Genomic DNA, 13,461 nt, shown 5'->3' with positions numbered 1-13,461 from the left:
GTAGGCTTGCAGACTTGATCCCACCTAACCCAACAAATTTTTGAACTCTCCTTCACACCATTCCAAAGGAATCTTCGTTGAATCTTTATAACCTCTTTAATAACCCCTGGAGGCATTCTCCAAAACGATAAGTAATGTAATGGAAGGCTGTTCAAAACAGAATTGATAAGTGTCACTCTACCCCCAATAGATACATACTTGTGCTTCCAAGACACTAGTTTATTTCTCAGAACCTCTATCAGTCGCTGCCACGCAGCCCTTCGTCTAGGTTTATCACCCACATACAACCCCAAATAACAAAATGGCAATGCACCCACCTTACAATTTAAGAAACTAGAGGCCATATGCATAAAATTATTATCCACATTCATCCCCATTAGACAACTCTTATGAAAGTTTATCTTCAACCCCGAAATCAATTCAAAACACCTCAGAACTGCCTTAATCGACCATAAATTCCTTTCTGTGGCTTCCCCTATTAACAAAGTATCATCTGCAAATTGGAGCAAGGAGATTTCTGGACCCTCCCCCACCTGTACCCCTTTAAATAAACCTTTTGATACTGCACTTCTCATCAATGCTCCTAAGCCCTCTGCAACAACAAGGAACAAAAAAGGTGATAATGGATCGCCTTGCTTTAGACCTCTCCCTATTGCTGCTTCCTTTGTAGGACTCCCATTAACAAGTATTGATAAATGTCCACCACATACACAAGCCTCCATCCATTTCACCCATTTCTCACCAAAACCCAACTTTCGTAACATATATATTAAGAACCTCCAATCAACTGAATCGTACGCTTTCTCAAAATCTACTTTCAACACAAAACATTTCCTCCTTACCTTTTTCACATAATCCACCACCTCATTAGCAATCAAAACACTATCAAACACATTCCTTCCCGGGACAAAGGCTGATTGTTGTTCATTAATAATCTCCTCCATGACCCCTTTCATCCTATTTGCAAGTAACTTTGAGATGATTTTATAAAGACAACCCAACAATGAAATTGGTCGAAATTCCCCTACCCCTTGAGGACTCTTAGTCTTAGGTATCAATGCTACGAAATAAGAGAGCAAGCCTTTGGGAATTGAAGCATTCATATGAAACTCCATTAGCATCTTCATGACATCATTCTGTACTAGATTCCAAAAAGTTTTAACAAAAGAAAAATTAAAACCGTCGGGCCCTGGGCTCTTTTCACCAACACACTCTGTAATCATACATGTGACTTCCTCCAAAGAAAATGCAGCTTCTAACCCAACCTTATTTTCTTCTGATAATATTGGCATCACAATTTTATCTATCGACGGTCTATTCCATTCCCTCGATGTAAAATGAACCCGAAAAAAATTCAAAATATAATTCTTAATCTCTTCAGCCTCCTCCATCCACCTCCCATCAACATGTAAAGTCAATATTTGATTACGACTCCTACGTCCACGTATACATGCATGAAAGTATTTGGAATTTAAATCTCCACAAGTCAACCATTTTTTCCTTGCCTTCTGAGCTAGTAACTGTTCCTTATGACTTCGTGCCTCCCATATAGATGCTACCAATTCTTTTTGTTTAATCCCTTCCTCTACTGTTAGTCCCTGTCTTTCATTTTTCTCATCTAATGCAACCAGTTCTGTTGTACAAACCTGAATATTAGAGTCCACATCTCCAAAAACATCTCTATTCCACACCTTCAAAGCTGACTTAACATTTGATAATTTTTGTTGCAACCTCAGCGCTGCCCAAGGCTTTTGTACCCCCTCCTCCCATGCTTTACTCACAACCTCCCTCAGATCCTTATGCTCCAACCAAATATTGTTAAATCGAAAAGGCTTATGACCCCAATTTTTTACGTTATGCTTAAGCAATAAAGCACAATGATCAGACACATCCCGTGGCATCACCTGTACTACAGCATTCCCCCACACATCGCACCAATCCTCCGATACCAGCACCCTGTCCAATCTACTCATAACTTGTCCATCACCACGCATCCACGTAAAACGTCTACCCACCAAGGGTAGATCAACTAGCTGCATCTCTACAATAAATTGATTAAATTCCATCATCTCTTGAGGATTCCCTGCACCTACACCTACTATCTTTCACTATCTCTCTTTCATTATTTTTATTTAATTTATAATTTTTTTTACTTTATGTAAATCTCTAACTTCTATGACATATAAAGGCGATAACTTGGTGTACACAATTTTTTTGACAATTTTATTCTTGTAATAACTACTAACTACTCTTCCACTATATTTCTTTCACCATTTTTTTAAGGAATTACTATTTTTATTTAATTTATATTTTTTTCTATCTTTTTATAAATCTTTAACTAATCAATATATAGACACGTAGTGTCTTTCTCCCACTAATTATATATATAAAGAATAAAATATAAATATAAAAAATAATCGTCAATAAATTCAATATGAAATTAGAGATATATAATATAATATTTTTAAATATATACTAATGATTTAATTAAAATGAAACATCCATCTATCTGACCTCACCACCACTAGATCTTATTATTTATATCATTAATAATGTATGAACCCATTGTAACTTTTGTTTCTCGGTGTCACATAGGATTTAGGAATTTTTTTCTAATTTTTTTAAGATAAAAAACTTTGTTTGATTTCTTAATTCTTTATGTGGGTTCCATTATGAACTCATTTTCCTCCTTTACTATGTAGCACCGAGTTCTTATAAATTTTTATATGAAATCTAATTCTACGATGCATGGTAGTCAGGTCACGTAATTCACTTCAATGATAAAAAAATAATATAAGAAACAGTTCTTATTTTAAGAATTCGCATAAGAACGTCTAAATGATGTGAAATACTATTAAAAATTTGATAATTACAAAAGGATTGACAATAGTGTGAAACTCCTACAAACTTTTTGATGAACCCAAAACTGCGAGAAAATGATGATTTGGATTTTTTTTTTCCGGTTTTCTACCATTAGCAACAATAACTAAAAATTATATTTTTCTAGTACAACGACTAAAACTTAAAATAGAAATATCCATAAGACTTCCTATATAGTTGGTTTAATACATTAATAGATTCATGATTTTTAATTTTTTTTAAATAAGTCCCTTGATTATAAAAAAAATGTAATTAAATTTGTATTTTTTATTTTTGTAATTAAGTCTATAGAATTAATATTAATATCATTTACAATAATTACAATAATTTAAAAATTAAGAACTCAATCACTACCTTCAAAAAAGAACTCAATCACAATTTATTTTTTTTCTACAGGTACTTATTTAAACAAACTCATAAAGTTCAAATGTTGGTGAATGTATTGTCTCTAAACAAAACTTAGAAATGAGAGCATGTCCTGAATCTCATTTCAAGATTTTTCTCTCGCGAATCATATACAATAAGAACACACATATACATATGCGCGCATATATATATATATATAAATATAATTTAAGGATGAAATTGTAATTTTAATATAATTGTCAACTGGTTAAACAAGATAAAATATTAAGTTATTTTACATATGGGCCAAAATAATTTTGGATTATCTAGCTTGACATGTTAGGTTAAATTAACATACTTTATTCTTTTTTTTCCATTGATTTATATATTTATATTGTATTAAGTAAATTTGATAACTTTTTCACTATTTAGTTTGGTCTATTTGTCCTGTTGTGTGATATCAAATTAATCATATTCTTTTTGGGTCTCGAAATACAGAGTATATCTCAACTCAATTTGATTTACCAAGTCATTGGTTAGGCTAATTTTGAAAGTTCTAATTTTCAAAAAGTTATATATAACTTTTTTTTTTTCTATATGTATTTTTTTTTGACAGCCAATATTTTATATGTAATTATTTAGAAAATGTTATTCTCTTCATTTAAAAAAAATAAAAATAATTGACACGCAAATTTTATATTTAATAACTTTTTAATTTTTTTTAATCAAGTCCCTAATCTTTTTCAATTTTCAGAATTAGGTGTTTGGTTATAAGTTAAGCATTTGTAAAGCTGTTATTAACTCTAAGAACCTGATTGTAAAAATTGAAAGATATTAGAAACTGAGTTACAAAATTGGATAGTTTGTGAATGTATTTAAAGAAAAAGGTTGTATACGGGTGGATTAACCTAAACAGTTTAACCTTATGAATCTGAATTTGCTATTCATTATTTCTCACGTGACTGAGGGCTGAGGCACCCAGGCAAGTGGCTTTGATTTTCACCGTAATACATGCGCATCCAAACATTCATATCCACGTCACTCTACCAAACACCGAAAAGAAAAACATTAATATCAACAAAGAGAATATAAAAAGTAAGTGCATGTATGCAGTATGCACTTTCTGAATGAGTGAACATTTTGTAATAAATGATATAATCCTTTTCAAAGACAGGCCATGTAGAGTTTGAGAAAAATAAGAGACCAGGTTTCATTTTGCTCCAGACAAGTATTTCATATATTGGATTCATTCTCAGCTTAGATTAGCAAAACCTGACACTATAAATCACATCCATAAAATTGTGGAATTCACTTGGTTGAGACAAATTGTAAAACCATGAACACATAGCCAACCAATGAATACTTTTTTGTTACCATAGCCCCACCTCTCATTACAAAACAGTAATTAAGCATGGCCTTCAACCAATGATATATATTATTGTAATTAGTTGACTGAATATTGTATACCCATTAAATTTGATATTTATTTTCCTTATACAACTTTCAAAAAGTGTTAGTTAAAATTTCCTGTTGTAAATGTTATTTATGTTAAAGCAAAAAAAAATATTAAAAAATTTATAAAGAAAACCAAGTCTTATTTTGAATATAAATTATTAATAAATTCGTTTATTAATTAATTATCAATTATAAAAACATCAACTAATTGATTAATAAAAAAGGAAAAGGAATAAATGTTAGCATAATCCGCTTGAAATAACATTATTAAAAGGGTTAATTAGGACACAAATGAAAAGTAATGTCCAATACTTGATCACACACATTCATTTAATTTCATTAATCTCATTAGTTTTGATTTAAAAAAAATATAAATTAAATGTTTAAAATATAAAAAAAAAAGTTGAATTTAATTTTATTTTTTAAAGATAAATTTAAATTTTATTTTACCTACTTAATATTTTCTTTTGTTAACTAGTAGTTACTGTATTTTGGTAGCTTATTGCTTCTTATCCCCTATTCAGGATGAAGTTACCAACACGTAACACTTTCTGGCATTAAACAATAGTGTAAAAGAAATAAAATATAGAAATATAATAATCTCAAAAAAAAAAATGAAAAACAAAAACAAATTACAAACTGATATATATATATATATATATATATATATATATATATATATATATATATATATATATATATATAAAACTCTTCTTTTCTTTTGTTATATTTTTTTATTTTAAATACTCGATTTATTATTTGTCTTAATGATCATATTAAAGTAATTAAGTTTGGTTTTATGAATCATTTTTTATTTTAATTATTGTTTTCAAAACTGGAATGAAACATTCACTTTAATTGGTTTAGATGAAAACAAATGCGGTGATTGCTTTGTTAACTTTAAAAAATATATATATAGACTTATATTAGATTTTTTTTATTCATTAAAATTATTATAACAATAACATGATTCAAATTTAGGACTCTTTTTGCATACCACTTTAAAATTAATAATTAAAATAAATAAGATATTTACAAAAGGAAATCATTTTTTTTTAGAGGAAAGGAACTCATTTTTATTTTCTTATTGTTTTAATTTAGTTTAAAATGATTCTAAGATAAATAAAAAAAAGCATGTAAATATTAAACAATTTTACCAATTATTAATCAATTTGGTCCCTTAATTTTTAAAATATTCAATTTGATCCTTTATATTTAAAGTATTATATTTGATCATCTTTTTTTTTTTTTTGAATATTAACTTTCTATCTAATTTTTATTAATGTCATTGATATGAATTTGGATAAAAGGATAACATTATTTTTTTTTTCAAAATTAGAGAATCAAACTAAAGTATTAAAAAATTGAATTATGAAAATAAAAAAGAGGGGAAAACAATTTAGCCTCGAGTAAAATATCTAATAATTGAAAATTATTTTTAAAAAATAACAAAAGATTTAAATAAAACTATATGACAATAAATATGTAATAATTAAATAATAACTTTTTAAAATAATATATATTTTCCACCGATATTTTCTCCTTCTATTTGGTCTAAAATCTTAATCATTTCTTACCTTTTAGGTAAAAAAAATAGTAAAAAATTAAATTTGTAGAAACTTATTCAAAGTTCAAAGTTGAAACCATGTCTTCCATTTGGCACTATAATGATTATTTTTTTCTCTTAACTACCCATTCTCAGTCAACAATCGCTCTAAATTCAATTCAAAGGCAGCTATAGCACCATTCACGATTAACAAAATCTTCAGGGACTTCCCCCAAATGTGCATTTGCAAAGTGAGGTACAAACCAAACAAATGGTTTTGACTTATTAATCCAGAAAAAGTAAAAAATAAGTTATCCACAATAAGGGAACGTGGAAAAGTATACTTGAACTTCTCTTGAAAAATTAGATCCCACAATTTACATTTTCCACAAGCAACCAATCATATCACAAACCTTTCCTTTATGAAAGATGGTAGGAGGCTGCAAGCGGAAAATTAGGTATAGTTTCACGAGAGATGGATTTGAAAATTTGCAACCCTAAACTAAGAACCAAAATATTGTATACATGTGTAGAAAAACTCAGCTTTTAAAATTATATCCTACTCACCAATGTAATAAAGCACTCAATTAATTATAAATAAATAAATACCCTTTACCAAAATTCACAATAAAATTACCCTTAATATAAAATATTTTGCACAATAATGTATATAAATAAATACCCTTTATCATTGAGCGTTTTGTTAAAATATATAAATTCATAATACTAAATATCACATTTTTATTATTATTTGTTGGGATTCATCCCAAGTCCCACATCTGTAAAATGAAGGAACATTGGCTAGTTTATAAGGGTGTCCACCATTCCATATAGTATGAGGCCTTTTGGGAAGGAGCCCAAAAACAAAACCGTTTGGTTCGGCTGGGTTTGATGCGGGAAGACCCTCAGTGTTGTGTCTCGCGATGGAGATCCGAACTTGGTGCCTTGTGTCGAAAGTCTTCCTAATATTGTGGTGTTCAGACGGCGTGTCCCGTAGAGTTAACGGCCGTACAAGATGGTGATGGATTATCGCTTGAGGGGAGGAGGTCACGAGACATGTGATCCAAACCGTGCGGGCCTAGCCCAAAGCGGACAATATCATACTATGGTGGAGCAACAAGGGTGCCTTTTGGGAAGGAGCCCAAAAACAAAACCGTGCGGGCCTAGCCCAAAGCGGACAATATCATACTATGGTGGAGCAACAAGTGGACTATCGGGACTAACATTATTAAAAAAAACTGTTTTTTTCATTCCTTAATTATGCGATGTTGGAATTAGAATTATCCCCGACAACCACCTTTGGCAAACAAGTAACTGGTTTTCAACTTTTGTGCTTTATTGGAACACACTATTTATAATTGGCATCAAGATTTGTAAGCAAGTTAACCTCTTTATTCTCCGCCATCACAGTCCATAATCAGACAAACGATAGAAACATAAATCACATGTAGCATACACAATAAGCAGTAATTTGATAGAGACAAAAGACGCAATTAAAACATATGAGCCAAGTCAAAGAAGGTGTGCATGCACAGAAACAAACAACCACTAGGGAAGTATGTTGAACCACAAATGTATCATACTACTAATACTCTAATAGTTAATAATAACAAAATGTTAACAAGTGCCTTTAGTATGCACTTGTTAAGAAATCAAAACTAGAAAATTTATATTTAAAAATGTATCTGTACATTCTTTTGTGTAATTTTATTTTAGTTTTTAATGAAATGTTTTTACATATTGATTCTTTAATGAGTGTACTAAGACTCTAGCTAATAACATGAGCATTTGTTTGACCAGCTTGCAACTTGCATGGAATCATTCAATAGTAAAACCATTGCCTCGCCGCACGCATCATGTTCCAATCTTAGCTATGCTGTATTATCAAGAGTATTATTCGATTTGCTTTAATAAATCTTCACAATTTTATTCTTCAAAATGTGTTTAAATAAATTCAGAAAGAAGAAAGTTAATTCACCAAATTGGGATCATTTTACAAACAATTTATGGAAACGGGGAGTTTTCAAACTATTTACCATAAAAGGACTCAACGTTTTCATACCATACTATTATGTCTGAAAATGAAAATTGGCATTCCGGAAAATGGTTTAAAAATAGCCCAATTTCAGTAAATTTAATTAGTTGTAAATTGACCAGCCCGTGTTTGGTCAATTTGCTGGAAGAAGAAGAAGAAGAAGAATATTTCATTATCATACGCAGAAGGTGAGAAAATGAAATATTATTCGAGACCCTAAATCAATAATAAATTCAGTTGGCATTAATTTTCGAAATGATGAATAGAATAGTCATATCTGCATTAAAGTCCTTGTAATCTTCTATCCCATACGGATAAGACTAAAAGATCACATATTTGATCACTGACGAAAAAAAGTCGTCGTCTAGCTAAGTTTCCATTTGGCTAAAATGTTCAACTCTAGAATTACCAAAAGAAAAGGTTCATCTCCGGTATCCTATGCTAAAATAATATATCATCATTTTAATTTCCCATCAAATAATTGTCCTAAAATAATTTCTTGTGTTCTTCAGGTGAACACAGGCAGGAAAATATTATAAATAAATAAATATAAACGAAACAAGTTTTGTTGTCCCCTTTTTAAGTGTTAGTTTTTATATGCATATAAAAAGAACATGAAAAAAAAAACGAGAAATAGAAATAGTTGTACTCAATGTCAAATAGTGTCAATTATTCTATATTCAAGTAGTAAAACAAGTCAAACATGCACAACACTTTGTAAGGTGAGGTGGGCATGCAATAAAGCAGTCTAAAATTTAAAATGAGCCATAAATATAGTGGAATGTATTTATAATACAAATTCTACGGACATTAATTTGGCGCCCACAGAAAAGACCAATATAAATTATTGACTGAAACTAACTTTTCTAGTCTGTTATTTCACTTATTTGTTGGAATGAATAACTTACCTGATTTTACCATATATATTATATACTATGCATTCGTGTCCATTTTTGGTGGAGAGAAAATTCTCCAATTTGGAGAAACGAAAATTCAAATGCCTTTGTGTGCAAAAAATCGTACTTCATCCTAAATCGATAAATTTTCTTAGTCAAGGAGTTACTCCAGTTATTCATTTTAAGATAGACACACGAAATGAATTCGGGTATCCTCCTAAAAGAAGATCATTCAAAGGGACAATGCATACATACATACTTTTATATATATATATATATATATATATATATATATATATATATATATATAATCGCATACTAGATTTATTATTATTATTATTATTATTATTATTATTATTATTATTATTATTATATATATCTAGTATGCGATTGCTAGTTATGTTAATACTTATTAGACAGATTAAAACTGCTATTTTACATTAGTAAATTCCCAATAATTAATCTAACAAAGTCATTACTAAGTAACATTAAATTAGATTCTTTAAGCTATATCTCAAATTTAAATCTGATAAACAAAAAATGTAACAATAGACGTAATTGAATGAAAAAATTCTTTAGTGATATCACAAAGTTCCTCGACCCAATTTGATAAAAAAAAAACACGTGTCGCACAAATCTTAGAGTCTTGTTTGAATGGATTTCTCAATGAAGGAAGAAAATAAAAAACAAAACATAAATCAAACTTGTTTAAAATTCAAATTCATTTGTGTACGTCATCTTTTCTATAGTTAGAAGATAGAATTTAAAAATTAAAAAAAATTATATAAAAAAAAAAAAAGTGAAAGAGCATAAATTTTGTAATATCCGTAAGTAATTAGCCAATTGACATGAGAAATGACTTCAAGAAAATTGATAATAAAAATTCAATTACTATTAATGCATTATGCATTATTTTCCGTATAATATCTATTTATTTGCAAATACAAAAGTTACATTAAGAGTTTAAGACATTATAAAGTAAAACTGAATGACTAGCACAAATCTTAAAGGAAAACAAAGTTAAATTTCTTGACAAGGGAAAAAAAAATGGGCAAAATTGTTCCGGTCAATGCAGGTGCTCCCCTTCTATTTTGGTACTGTGTTTAACAAATAAGCACAAAGATCCATAGAAAGCAAAATAAAGAACCCAACGAATATTTCTAGTTCCATCATTGCTTCATTATCCAAAACAAGTTATTTAGAGTGTTAAAATAATGACTGAATTGAATTAAATTTTATCTTTCGTATTTATTTTATCAAGACTCTTAATCGATTGATCCATGTTGGCTAAAAGCAAATGAAGATGAACTATCGTGATAAAAAGGCTAGTGATCTAAGAGCCCCTTCTGTTTACCACCCTCAATCTAATGCCGAATAAAAGATATAGCAGACACAATTATTCTGCTCCCTCCATCATTCATGCATATCAAAACCTAATTATCTCATTATGAAAATGATAAAAAGACGTTGCCTAGATGAGCCTCTTTCTTTTTTTCTATTTTATTTGTCGACAGCAAGATTACTCTTTATGCACAAAACAAGTGATGATAAAACCGAAGACCAAAAGAATTAAGGGTATTTAGAATCCAGTATTGCGTCCACACTCCACATGCCTTGGCTTCCAAATACATGCACCTAGACAACCCTTTCTGGCACTATTCTGATGAAGTGCAATAATGCTGACCAATTAAGCTCAACAAACGAGGTCCTAATTCATGGAGCAGATGAACCTACATACCACCCTACGGTGATAATTCGAGGTGGCCAACACTCAAAATTTCAGAGAAACAGCTCTCATGAAGACTCCCTGTGTGAGCTAATGTATAAACTGAAAAAGGGCCTATCCTTACACATTTACCATAGCATCTCCAATACAAACATCTTCATTTCAATTTTCAGTCCTTTATTGCCAGATAAGTTTTAATAACACTCATTAATTATCACTTTAATACTAAAACTCCACTCAACTTTGTCTTAATTTTAGTGAATATCTCCACTCACAAGAGAACTCTCAATAAGGTTATATACTTTATCTTATATCCCTAGTTGATTTCTCTAACTCAAACAACCAACTTAAACAAGTCCATTTTGCCAAGAAAACCAGCACATTTCGTGGCTTCACCACCCTTCCCTTTAAAAACCTAAATTTATGAGTTCCAAGTTTCAAGCAACAACAATTTCCACCTTTCCATCAAGTACAAAAAGCCGAACAACAGCGAGGCACGAAGTACAACACCATATACTATTACCATTTTACCCGAAAGAGAAAATGATCAGACCTAGTCTCCACTAACTTGACTTAATTTTTAGTAAGATACTGCCACCATCGTCCATCTCCGGTTACTCGGCTCATTTATTCACCAACATTAAATAGTAGTAGCAGGTGCAGTACAGCAAATCTCCCCCCAAATCTCAACTGAAGAAACAAAGCAAGTGCAAAAGAATACAAATCTCCATCATCCATTCATTCATTCAATTTCCAAATGTAGATTAGGCAGAGAAGCAACAACACAGACAAACAAACTATCACAAAGTTTAGCATTGAAATTAAAACAACATGCAACAAATATTCATCAAAACGTTCTAAGTTCAAAGTTCTAACCTCACCTGCCTTGCTACAAACCGTCAGATGAGACTGCAAATATATAACTCAGCAAGATCAACGGCAGAAAATTAAAAGCAACCCTCGGTTAGTTTCTTTTTAAAGGACTCTTGGTCTCGATTTCTAAATAATGTAATTAGACATTTGGAATAAAATTTCAATAAGAAGTTGGTGGAGGAGGACGAGGTGGAGGCACCCAGAAGACATCACCATTTTGAGGCACCAAATTGGGGTTCAAATTATACACCGGCATTGAAACCTGTTGTTGTTGTTCACCCTGAGAAGGAGGAGTTCCACCACCTTCATTCACCTCTTGCATGTCCTCTTCACCTTGTTCATCCTCCAAAGGCAACCTCTCATAGGTAGCATTTGCAAACGTCGCAGCCACCACCATGACCGGCCCCGCGGCCACCAGCGGCCCCACCACGCTGCCGCCGACGACCTGCCCCTGCCCGCCGGCCAGGTACACGGTGAGCCCGGTGGCCTCCGGCGGCGAGGGCGGCGGCAGGAACGCGCCGGAGAGCGAGAGGATCTCGAACCTCCCCTGGAGGTTGATGACCCCGCCTGGGGCCGTGGGCTGGCGGAGCGTGACGTTGGTGACGACGCCGCTGCCACTGAGGACGGAGACGCCGCGGTGGCGGCGCGTGGCGAAGGTGGCAATGCAGTCGGTGACGTCGCTGCCGGAGCTGATTTCGAGGATGTGGCTCCGCAGCGCGTTGGGGCTCTCTTTGGTAATGACCACCGGCGGCTTGGGCTTGTTTCTGGAGCCCGGAGGCCTGCCACGTGGGCGGCGACCGGCGCTGAGGTTGTGGTCGTCGAGGTCACGGTCGGTGGTGGTGTTGTTGTTGTCCTCGTCCTCAACAGCGTTAGCGTTAACGTTAACGTTGTTGGTGTTGGAGTTGCTGTTGCTGCTGTTGGTTGGAGTAGCGTTGTCTTGGTGAAGCGATGAGTTGGGTTCATTGGGCCTGTTGGCGGCCCACCAACGATTCGCCATGGTTGAAAAGCAAAAAAGTAATGAATGTTTTGAGATCTGTGTGTGGGTTTAATAAAAAAGCGTTTGTCTGAGCCTGAGGTGTGGCTACTGGCTAGTTGTTGTTAAGCGTTTTGTTTGGGACTTGGAAGAGGAAACGGGGGAATTGGGTGAGTGAGTGTGTGAATAAGTGTGAGAGTGAGTTCCTTGAATCGCTCTTCTCCCCGGGAAGCGCTTCAAGGTTTTCCACTTTCCAAACCCCCCTCTTTTGCAACTTCCCTTCCTACTACATATATTTCTTTTTCTATATATTTTTTCATTCAATTTTTAAGTAGAATAAGAAATATAAAACAATATGTAGGTTTATAATTATTATTTTTATCTATAATATCTTGTACAATTCATAAATGATGAGAACAAGGCCAATGACTCGAGCACCTCGTGGGGTGGGGAATGGGGATGACTGATGAGGGAAGGGATGACCAAAAGACTAAAATCTAGAGTGTGAACAAAGGCTTGCTGGGAGATTATCTTTTTTTTCTTCTTTTTAATCAAGGGAATAAAAATAAATAATTTAATTTGTTAAATATAATTGATATTATTTTTAAAATTTTATATTTTCAACTTTATCTTGATAATATATATTTACATTATGTTCAATACATACTTTATTAATAAAATATAAATATTATGGAGGTAAATTTTTTATTCAAATTAATAAATTATACCAAT

General features: G+C 32.1%; 1 protein-coding gene across 1 annotated transcript; it reads right to left on the bottom strand.

The window, feature by feature from the left end:
• Positions 1-11,670: 11,670 nt before the first annotated feature.
• On the bottom strand, positions 11,671-13,066 carry LOC109794091 (AT-hook motif nuclear-localized protein 20). Its single transcript, XM_020353557.3, has one exon. It carries the CDS (start codon positions 12,751-12,753, stop codon positions 11,917-11,919), a length of 837 nt encoding a protein of 278 aa, XP_020209146.1. The 5' UTR covers positions 12,754-13,066; the 3' UTR covers positions 11,671-11,916.
• Between the last annotated feature and the right edge of the window lie 395 nt (positions 13,067-13,461).

Source organism: Cajanus cajan, chromosome 9 (genome assembly GCF_000230855.2).
Source record: "Cajanus cajan strain Asha chromosome 9, NIPB_CcT2T_4, whole genome shotgun sequence".
Classification (NCBI taxonomy): Eukaryota; Viridiplantae; Streptophyta; class Magnoliopsida; order Fabales; family Fabaceae; genus Cajanus; species Cajanus cajan.
The sequence above is the reverse complement of the archived record's forward strand: the minus strand, read 5'-3'. Positions and strand labels throughout refer to the sequence as shown.

What these genes read in the sequence shown, in the direction of transcription:
- LOC109794091 (XM_020353557.3), bottom strand. Translation starts at nt 12,753, where the DNA reads ATGGCGAATCGTTGGTGGGCCGCCAACAGGCCCAATGAACCCAACTCA.